Below are 11,446 nucleotides of genomic sequence, written 5' to 3'. Positions count from 1 at the left end.
ATGTCTGGTGTATTTCACTTAGCATTTTTCAAGGTTCATCCATGTTGTAGCATGTATCAGAATTTCATTCCGGGGAATTCCCTGACAGTCCAGTGGTTAGGACTCAGTGCTTTCACTGCTGGGGCCCAGGTTCAGTCCCTGATGGGGGAACTAAGGTCCCACAAGCCGCATGGCGCGGCCAAAAAAGAAAAAGAATTTCACTTCTTTTTATACTTGAATAATATTCCATTGTAGGTATATACCACATTTTATTTACCCATTCATCTGTTGAGGGTCATTTGTTGTTTCCACCTTCTGGCTATTGTGAATAATGCTATTATGAACATTGTTGCACAAATATCTGTTTGAGTCCCTGTTTTCTTTTGAGTATGTACCTAGAAGTGGCATTGCTGGATCATATGGTAAGTCTATGGTTACCTTTTCTGAGGAACTGCAAAAACTTTTCCACAATGGCTGCACCATTTTACTTTCCCTGCAGCTATGGACAAGGGTTCCAATTTTCCCATATCCTTACCAACACTTGTTAGGGTGTGTATGTGCGTGTGTGTGTCTTAATAGCCAATCTAATAAGTGTGAAGAAGCACCTCACTGTGGTTCAGGTTTTACTTATCTCACCAGCTACTAGAAACAAATTTGATATCCATCTTCAATAGACGTATATATTTTTAGTTTTAGCCCTAGTGGCTTTTTGTTTTTTGACTCACTTCTAAACATATACCAGAGATTCGCAACCAGGGGTGATTTTCATTCCAGTCCTCCCTACTTTTGGCAGCTAGAGACACAACTAACTGAAAGAGGGTGCTACTGGCATTTAGTGGGTAGAGCTCAGGAATGATGATAAACATCCTACAATGTACAGGACAGCCACTTGCAACAACTCGGCCCCAACTGTCAATAATGCCAAGGTAGGAAACCCTGGATTATAAATTACATCTTATACAATTGTATATATAATATATATATATATACAATGAACTACTGCTTCTGAATTAAATGATTATTAACATTGTGATGATGCAGAAGGCATAACTTTCTTTTTATAATTACCTATGTATATTCAAATTATATATTTAAATATATTTATTGAATTAGTTGCTAGTTAATTTAATAACCTAAAACACAATGTGAGATGAAAATATTGCCATTACTATTTTCAAAAAATTACCATGTTACTGAAGGAAATAACAAATCCAGGTATTAGGCCTTTCATTAAACTGAAAAATATATACTAGGCTCTCTGTTTGGCACTAGTTTACATAGGTGGAACAGGTGGATATGGTCCCTGTACCCACGGAGCACAAGCCTTACTCATGAATATCTGATGTTAGGCCACACATTTTTAAACAGTTTTTTTTTTTTGATGCCTATCCCCTTTTAAGTTGAATAGTTTAAGGAAACAGAAATTCTTATAAAATGGAAAACTTTAATTGTTTAAAGCAAAGGCACAAGTAAACATTTCAGGTTATCATACAATGTTACAATAAGAAATTCCAACAGTAAAATGAGATACATTATAATTTTGCATCTCTATAGTATATCTAATGTATTATTCTATCCTCTCTTTGGAGTGAAAAGAAGGGGTAGGTAGATCAATGGATTGATGTAAAAAGTTGGATTATAAATAGCATTCACTCCATTTTTAATCAGAAAATTTAATTTCAGTAGAATGAATTAAATTAAAATTAATTTTAAAAACTTACTGTTTCATTAATGACAGAGCAGCAATAATTTTCAGGCTAAAGCTCATTGTTTTCACAAAGTAAATCACTGATTTCATGAAATGTTAGCTGTTGACACTTGGTACTTACACAAAAATCAAGCTGGTCATAAAAGGGCTTTACTAACACACGATTCATACACTCATTTTACTTTAAATCTGAAAATTATAGTGCACTATGTAAAGATAAAGAAGAATGAGGAACCAAATCATTTCTTATGATGTCAGAAATAAAATACTTTAAAAGGTCTAGACCTTGTTTTCAATCAAAGGCACTATCTGGAGAGTAACAAGCTGCATTACATTCCAGAGCTAAGAAAAAGTTGTTTTTTCCTTCCCCAAATAGCCAACCAGTTAGTTAGGACTTGGTGTCTCAATTAGTCATCAAACATTGAATGCTTAATATCTATCAATAAAAAGGGTAGAAATTGTGTAAAGTTACATCTTTGACTTATTTTTCCAGGAAGAAAAAATTTACCACTAATTTTCTAAAAGGCTGTTGAAATATTTTCTTGATCTTTAAGGTCTCTGTTTCATCACCTCAATGCAATTTCCATTTTATTCAGGTGACCTGTAGTCTCTCTCAGCATTTCAACCCAGGATGGCAATGACACCAGAAAGTAACTATCCCAAGGGAGTAAGTTATCCTATTACATCCTAAAGGCCAGGAAGATTTTAAACCCTTCTAAGGAGTATTTGAATCAAAGATCTTGAATGAGAAGATTGTCGTTTCTAGTTTTTCATTATCCAAATTACAAGAGTCTCAACAGAGTAAGGTTTACTTACCATGATTCTTTTAACAACTAATTCCTAATCAGAAACAGTACTTAGGAAATTCTTTAAGAATATCTTTCAAAGTTTAGAATTGAAACATGGTTCTAGAAAGATGTTCTTACTTTTAAAGTCAAATTATAACACTGACTCAGTGAAGCATAAAGCATAAACCTAAAGGTCAATCAATGATGCATGCTTTCAAGAACAGTGCTAGGATTCTGGTATTCTTTCCTTTCTTTCTCCATTTCCAAAGGCACAGATACCCTTCCAAATTTGTCTATGGCTTCGAAGACTTTGTAATCTAAAATAGCTGGCACACTCTCCATGTTGAATAGTTATAAGTATAGGACCCACCAGGAAATTTTAGGTTTCCAAACCATTAGCTCAACAGCAAAAGCAAATGGTTCAGTCTTCTACTTGAGACAAACTGAAGAGGTAAACCTACATTTTAGAGTATCTAAATTAAGGTCTGCAAACTTTCTCTAAAGGGACCGATAATAGATATTTTAAGCTACTCAACTTTGCTACTGTGGCACAAAAGCAGCCACAGACAACATGCAAATGAATAAGCATGGGTATGCGCCAATAAAACTTAGACACTGAAAATTGAAAGTCATATGATTTTCATGTGACACAAAATATTATTATTTTGATTTTTTCCTCAACTCTTTAAAAAGGTAAAAATCATTCTTAGCTTGTGGGTCATGTGAAAACAGGATGTTGGCTGGAACTGGCTCATGGGCTGGATCATTCGGATTTCTTGATGTGGGGGGTCAAAGCAATCATGTGGCCATGAATCATCTCATTTCACTTGGGCATCAACAGCCTCTAGACTGACAGCAATGAACCCCAAAAGAGAATCTCAAAGGCACCAGTCAGACAATTCTAGGAGTAGTATCTATGTTCATGAGCTGTGTAAAGCTTATGAGTGTTGATACTTGCATATCTATACATATAGATACATATCTATATAATATATTCAGGAAACAATTTAAATCAAACTTATTTAAATCACATTAACTGTCAGAAAAGCAGGGAATTGAGAAATTCATTAGCTGAGCCTTTTCAAATGCTTTGGTGTCAGAGCGATTTGGATTAAAATCTTGGCTCTGATTACTTACTAACTTGTGACCACAGGTAAATTACTTAACCACTAAAATTTAGCCTGGAGCTATGGAGACAATAGGCATGTTTTCAATCTTGTTTCTCAAGCAAAACGGCTATAAAGGGTTTGCTGGGAAACTCTGGTCTACAATGCACCTTAAGGCTTAACTCCTTGGTTTAGACAGAAAACTATTTTTGTCTCTTCTGTTCCATTGTGTCATGTAATTTTTTTTTTCTCTGCATGCAACATATCATGCAAAACTGTACCTCCATATTTATCGAATTCTACCTTCCTCTTATTCTTGAGGGTTATTTTTTTTTTTTCCGTAGGCTGCTGTTGAAAATGAGAGTAGAAAGCATCCAGTCAACACACTTTTGTAGTCTTTCCATAGTACAAGTGTAGTTTGGGTGTTTCCTCTAATTTATCAATGACAGGCATTCAGTTTTCTAGGGAAAAAAAGTCTAGATAATAAAGAATTGGTAGGAAAGGATTCTTATGGCTTGCTTTATCTATAGATTAGTAACTAGAGAATCTGAAGATAATGTTCATAGATTATTTGCAGATACAATTGCTGTGTATTGTGGACCTCAGTCCATTGATTAAATTATATTAAGTAGAATATTAGCACTAAGTAATGTGTGCTATTACCTCTCTAATCATGAAAAATTTATTAGTTACATACACATGAAGTAACAGATTGCATCAATAGTGTCTTTGAACAAGCATCAGTTATGAATCTGCTAGTGTTGAATGCTAAGCAAAATTCTAAAGCTATTAAAATATTAGTGTTTGGTTTTATTTTCAATTTTCTTTTAACCTTTTACAGAGGTCCTTTTATAATGCTGAAGGCAGTCATCTTGCAACAGATACATTCTCCACATAAAATGTTCAATGTTGCATGGTGCAGATTTATAAATATGTACAAAAACCCACTATATTTGTAGTTAACTTACTACTCTGACTGGTAGGCAACATACAGAAGCATCAGGTGCACATAAAAATCTGAAATTAAAACAAAATTTAGAATTCTCAAGACAGATAACCATTAATTTGTGTTTATAAAATTATGTGAAAAAAAGGCTTTGCGTTTGGGAATTTTCAATGACCCACTAATAAAGCAGTAATTTTAGTTGGAAAAAAAAATTCCCCAAACACAAAAAAACCAAGATAAATCAGATGTATGTCTTGGTCAAATGTGTGTAGACAGCCACCCTGAAAACAAACTGATAAACATAAATATACAATTTGTTCACTGAGCACAAAATATTGCACAAGAACATTTTTGTCTGAAGAAAATTCAATTTTCCACAGTTCTGAACTTCAAAATGGTTCCCACATATAGATATAATTGCATTTTCTAAACAAGAAACATTAATATTTAGTAATACTGCTAGAACCTTATTTTTCCCATTAACCATATTCCACTCTACTTTATAGCAATGGTAAGTCAGTGGTGAAGATTTGGCAAAGATAAAAAGGCAGTTAAGATTGTAAAATATATATATTTATATATATATACATATGAAACAGATGTGTTCCAAAAACCCTTAGTCATGATAACTGATCCCTTAAAAAAATCCACAGTCTAGGTCACAGTGATGGTCAGACAGTGGTTGAGTACGACTTGCTTCTCAGGGGCCGCTCCTTTTGAACCACTTCACTGCTCTCTCTGGTCTTCAGCGCACTGTCTTCTGCTTCGCTTTCACTACCATCTGCCACAGTAGGGTCCAAAGACATCAGGCCAGATTTTCTGTGCAAAGGAAAACCAATGCCACTTTCCTGTAAGGAATTACCTATGAACTCTTCATCAGAGGAATGGAATGATTCATCATCTCCTATTAAATGGCTGACGATGTGGATTCCATCAAAAGGGGGTTGGCCGGAGAAGCCCCTCTGGCCTTTTAGGCACCTGAGCTGTTGAAACAAAATCCAAGTTAATATACTCAACTTGGGGAAATATACACACTCCAAGAAAGCAAACATTTCATGTTTAAGTAAGAAGATACCCTGATCTTTTTCCATTTATGGATATAAATAGTAACTACCAATTTTTTAGTGACTCTCATGTGTTATGCAATGAGCAGATAACTTATTTTAATTGAATCACCACAACAGTCCTGTGTGGTTGATTTTATTATCTTCATTTTAGACATTAGGAAATAGAGACTCAGGTAGTGTAGCTTGCTGAGGACACATAGCTCATACCCAAGTTTAGATTCAAACGGAACCTTTGTTATACTAGAGATAACATGAACTCCATGTGCCCATCACTTAATTTCAACATCTAACAAATCATAGACAATCTTGTTACCATATGCCTCTCTTGTTCCTGGATTATTTTGAGGTAAATCCCAGCCATCCTATCAGTTCACCTGCAAATATTTCAATGTACATCTGTAGAAGATATGGACTTAATAAAGACAATACTCTGAACTATCACACACACTGTCTTAGAGCATGTCTCCCTAATTTTGTGAATGATGATAATGGTTTACAAATCAATAAAATTTGCTAGGAGTCTCCATCCTGTTATAATATCCTAAAGACCACCATGCCACTATCACTCAATTAGGGCAGAAATGCTTCTTCCCACTATTGATATGTCCTTCTGTGTAGAGGGAAGGCCAGTGATGTATAACATTTTTGCCTTCTCTCCCCTATTCCTCCCAGGGAGAAGGAGTGACTTCTTTCACCAGGGGTAGGGAAGAGGAATGGCACATATTGCTCAGCTCTTTTCCCTCTCTTTCCATCTTTGGGAACCAGGTTCTGTTTCTCTATCCCTGGAATTTTAGAGGGCCATACCCTTGTGTGGGAAGGGCGATGCAGATCAAATGCCACCTATTACTCGGGGGGGGGGCAAGTCTGACAAATTCTAGAGTTCAGTATTGAAAAACCCATTGTTGCACACATCAAAACCACATTCTCCCAAACGAGTTTTATCAGTATTAAGGGTGATGTCTTTCCATCATCTGTCACTTCTTTGCCTAAATTCCCACAAATTCCCAAACCCACCACCATAGATACTACCACATCCACTATCATATAATTAAGACATCCGCTTCTCCTCAAGGGCTTATGTTTTAAATATAAAATTTAATTTTGATATCACCTGTTTAATTTCTCTCATACACCATGAATTTTCTCCTACGATAAAGTAGAAGAGTTAAAAAAAATCCAAAACAATAAAAGCCATTAACTATCAAAATCTACCTTTATTATCAAGAATTTGCTAAAAATATACTCCATGTCTCTTGTCCTTATCATTACTATCAACCTGCAATTTTGTTTCTCCAGGACAAATTCCTGGTCACTATCTTTCGAATCTTGAGATAAAGACAACGTGAAATATTCAGGAAATATTACATACACTTTCAAAACTAACGGTTCTGAGAATAAAGACATTACAGCTTTGCCATAACACCTCCTAGCTTTCCTGATAGACTTCCAGGAGGAAGTGAAGAAACCCTAGTACTTCCCTGTTGGTATGTGACAATGGGAAACAAGAGGGATGCTAGGACTCAACACAGTGATGTCTGCCTCAGGTAAACCTTCAGCCATTAAGAAATTCCTGTGCCATAGGCTAAGAGAACATCATAGTGAGGTACAATGTAACTTAAGTAAAACCTTCCTCTTTGGCATAGCAGAAGGGATACAAACTTGGATATAAACTTGGAGTTGAATCTTTAGGGAAAGGGCACAGAGCACCACAAAGACCTCTCCGTGGTTGTGATACACACTGCATTACTACAACTGCCACACTCTGATGCAACATCCTATCACCATATTGCAACATATGATTTAAAGCTCCAAGTGTAAAATTAAGTCAGTTGATTTCTTCCTTTTTCTTGTCCCCAAACCCTTTTTGAAGAAATAATATAGAGCACGTGTCTTCCTTCTTCCTGGCTATAAAGGAGGAGTATGGCATAGGAACCACAACTTCCCAATTGTTTGGAAAGCTATAGCTTTTCTTTGCTCTACCAAAATTTATTGCAATTAAAACATTGTACCCTCATAACAAATGTAATAATCGACCTCAAATATTATATAAAGTGGATTACAGATTGAAGGGTCATTTTTTCAATGTCAAAGGAGATGCAATTATTGCTTCTTTGAGAACTGCTAATGTAGAACAGCGAAGACATCAAGAAATTTTTTGGTGGAAAGAAGAAAACTGTGAAGGTAAGGGATGGTAAAACTGAAGCTATATCCTAGTTATCCCCTGGACCTAGGAGTGTGCATACTGGTTCTGAAAGGGAAGAGGCCTGTGGTAGGCCCTGAAGGTAGACATCTGGGCAAGGAATTCCAGGGTACTGAGTACGTAGAGTATGGTCTCAGAGGGGTTAGACTTCAGGTGCGGATGTCCTCTGGGAGGGCATCCTGTGAAAAGGGGTTTGGCTGGGAGAGGACCAGAGCTGGGCCCTCTAAAGTGCTGTCTTGGTTGCCTGCATCTAAGAGCTGTACTGCTTACCCTTATTACTAGACTCTTGGGAACTAATTATATTTAAACAACAACAGAGACTTCCCTGGTGGTCCAGTGGTTAAGACGCTGTGCTTGCACTGCAGGGGGCATGGGTTTGATCCCTGGTCGGGGGAACTAGGATCCCGCATGCCGCATGGTGTGGCCAAATAAAAAGAAAGAAAGAAAAAAGAAAGAAAACAACAACAACAAAAAGCAGACAAGTAACCTTCTTAACCCAACCCCCCTAGAAAAACTTTCAAGGATATTACCAATAACAAACTTAGATTAACATATCTCAAAACATGGCCCACTGATCATTAGCATTAGGATAACCAAGTATGCCTATTAAAAATGTAGAATCGCTCCCCAGATTTAAGGATCCCAAATATGGAGAGTAAAACCCCAGAAACTATATTTTTTACAAGCATCTCAGGAGATTTTGATGTATTCAGAGAATCACTGTGGCAGATCCTATGTTCAAACCAAATGGGGCTGACTCAGAAAGGAGTTGATTTACCTGAAATGCAACTATCAATTATGCAGGACAAAAGTGCTCCTGAACTATGAACATCTACCTGTTTGTGTCTGGTATACACAAATGGACACCATCTTTCAGTAGTACAACCAAGCTGTTCTGGGCCAATTCTACTACCTGGTGGTTGAAACAAGGAGCGGTCTGTTGAAACCTCTTTTCCTGAAACTTTCTTCTGGTCTAAGGGTAGAGTCTACGAATGTGTATGTTCAAAAAAGCTCAGTAATTCTGATGTACATCCTAGGATAACTAGGCAATGTTTTTTTGTTGGTTTTGTTTGACATCTTTTTTGGGTCAATCACAGGATAAAGAATCTGACAAAAGCTACTGCCTTTTGTCTTGAAAAGTATACATACATACTAGATGGAGCATACCCTTTTGAGGCTCACTGTCTTTCTAATTTTAGGTTAAAGACTATAGGAATATCTTCGTGACACTGGGAACAGCAATGACAAAAACTTCAATTGTGAAATACACTCATATCGTGGAAAAGAAAAAAATGTATTATTTTTCTGGGTGAAATTAGACATAGGTTTTAAAGTCAATGAATGTGCCTAGAAGTACTTTTGAGATTCACCAAGGAAAAAGAGGCACCAGGAGTCTCTGAATTGTATGTAAAGGGATTCAGGAATCTCTGGATTCCCCAAAGAAGAATCTCAGCAGGATCATCCTACAATGACGGTCATAGTCAATGAATCCTACCCAGGCATTCAGAACTTCCCGTCAGATTTTTAAGTTCTTTAGTCTTTTTTATTTTTTTTTATTTTTGGCTGCGTTGGGTCTTCGTTGCTGCGCGCCGGCTTTCTCTAGCTGTGGTGAGCGGGGGCTACTCTTCGTTGTGGTGCGCGGGCTTCTCATTTCAGTGGCTTCTCTTGTTGCGGAGCATGGGCTCCAGGCACGCGGGCTCAGTAGTTGTGGCCCATGGGCTCTAGAGCACAGGCTCAGTAGTCGTGGCACACGGGCTTAGTTGCTCCGCGGCATGTGGGATCTTCCCGGGCCAGGGCTCGAACCCGTGTACCCTGCATTGGCAGGCAGATTCTTAACCACTGCGCCACCAGGGAAGTCCTTAAGTTCTTTAGTCTTAAAGTTTGAGTAGAGAGTAAAGTATTATCAGACATTTGAGGAAAGCATCTAAGAGAAACCAGAAAAAAAGAAACTAGAAGTTAACAGACTATCTGTGGAGAAGAAAACTTGATGCTGCATCCATGTAAAAAAAAAAAAAAAAAAAGTGATATTCTAAAAAAGGGTCTTAGACATAAATTTCTCTGACCTGAAAGACATGTGCTTTGAAATTGAAAAAGCTGTCAAGTGCCCAGGACAATGGATAAAAGTAGACCTGTACTACAGTACATCACAATGAAATTTCAGGACTGGGAACAAAGAAAAGATAAAGTATCCAGCCCAAAACAACAAGTTTTACATAAAAGATTAAGAATCAGAATGGTATCAGACAATTACAGCAATGCCTTCAAAATTCTGAGAAAAACATTTCTAACCTATATTTTAAAAAGTTGTAATTACCTTAAAAATTTTTTTATACCCATACAAACTATCAATTAAATGTGAGGCTAAAATATGAGTTAAAAGCTTAAAGGACTTGAACCGGAATCAGACAAATCCTTTTTATAGTTTATCTTCTATCGTTTTTCTCCCCCTCCCCCACACCAAAAGGTAGGTGATATGCTCCACCAAAATGAAGTACACCAAGAAAGACATCCTTTTGTTTTTGATCCAGGAAAAAGGAAGTCTAATACAAAAGTGAGGCAAAAGGAATTCCTAGAATAATAAAAAAAGCTCCCAGATGACATCTGTGCAGGAGGCCTCCAGGCAGTCAGACCTCTTTGAAGAAGAACAGCAGGCCAGAGGAAAGATTTCTTCAAGAAGGTGAAATTAGTAGTACACGTAAATTGTTTGAAAAGAAAATATTAACACATAACAGGAGATTTACACTGTATTAGAGGAGAGTTACGCATAAGAGACCACACCAAGAAAATGAAAAAACTAAGACAATCATTTGAATAAATGTACGCAGATAAAATGATCACAATAAGACACTATTTCCATACAATTGAATGCTATTTGGCAATAAAAAGGAATGAAGTAGTGATATATGAACGAACCTCAGAAACATTAAGCTGAGTCAAAGAAGCCAAATATAAAAGACGACATATTGCATGATTCCATTTATATGAAATGTCCAGAACAGGCAAGTCTACAGAGACAGAAAGTAGATTAGTGGCTGCCTGTGACTAGGGAAGTGGGGGGAGGACAAAGGGAATGGCTGAAAATGGACATGAGGTTTCTTTCTGGGGTGATAGAAATATTCCAAAATTAGATTGTGGTTATGGTCACCCAACTCTATAAATATACTAAAAGCTACTGAATTTTACACTTAAAATGGAAGAACTTTATGATATGTAAATTATATCTCAATAAACATGTTTAAAATAACTAGAGCCAGAAAAACAAACTCTCCCCAAAACATTATTTTTCAAACTTCCCTGATAAGACCATCTTGGAAATTTGTTAAAAATAAGATTTTCCAGGCCTGTCTTTGGTCTACACTCTAGAGGAGAGGCCTCTAGGGAAACAACTCAGGAGCTTTAACACACACACACACACACACACACACACACACACACACACACACGAAATGTACCTTTCTTAGGAGTGGACCCCTTCCAAATCTTTGAGTAGGGTCCTGGTTTCTCTCCAAATGACTGAGTCTGTACCAGTAATTCTTTCTGGTTAGAAAGTATCGCATGGTGTCACACACATTGGAAAGGTCCCATTAAAGAGATGAAGCGTGTACTAAAAGTATGGAGGCAAGAGAGAGGTCTGAAGAACTGTTAAACAGTT

The 11,446-nt window shown here is 36.9% G+C and overlaps 1 protein-coding gene across 2 annotated transcripts in view; it reads right to left on the bottom strand.

The window, feature by feature from the left end:
• Positions 1-1,403: 1,403 nt before the first annotated feature.
• The window catches only part of EVI5 (ecotropic viral integration site 5), a 205,719-nt gene continuing 195,676 nt past the window's right edge, over positions 1,404-11,446 (bottom strand). For both annotated transcript variants that reach the window (XM_022553275.2, XM_022553278.2), the window contains one exon: positions 1,404-5,510. In XM_022553275.2, the coding sequence (XP_022408983.1) occupies positions 5,199-5,510 (312 nt within the window). In that variant the 3' untranslated portion in view covers positions 1,404-5,198. The remainder of the gene's footprint in view (positions 5,511-11,446) is intronic.

Source organism: Delphinapterus leucas, chromosome 1 (assembly GCF_059928025.1).
Source record: "Delphinapterus leucas isolate spDelLeu-1000000601 "Yukka" chromosome 1, BTC_Dleu_Yukka2, whole genome shotgun sequence".
NCBI lineage: Eukaryota > Metazoa > Chordata > Mammalia > Artiodactyla > Monodontidae > Delphinapterus > Delphinapterus leucas.
The sequence above is the reverse complement of the archived record's forward strand: the minus strand, read 5'-3'. Positions and strand labels throughout refer to the sequence as shown.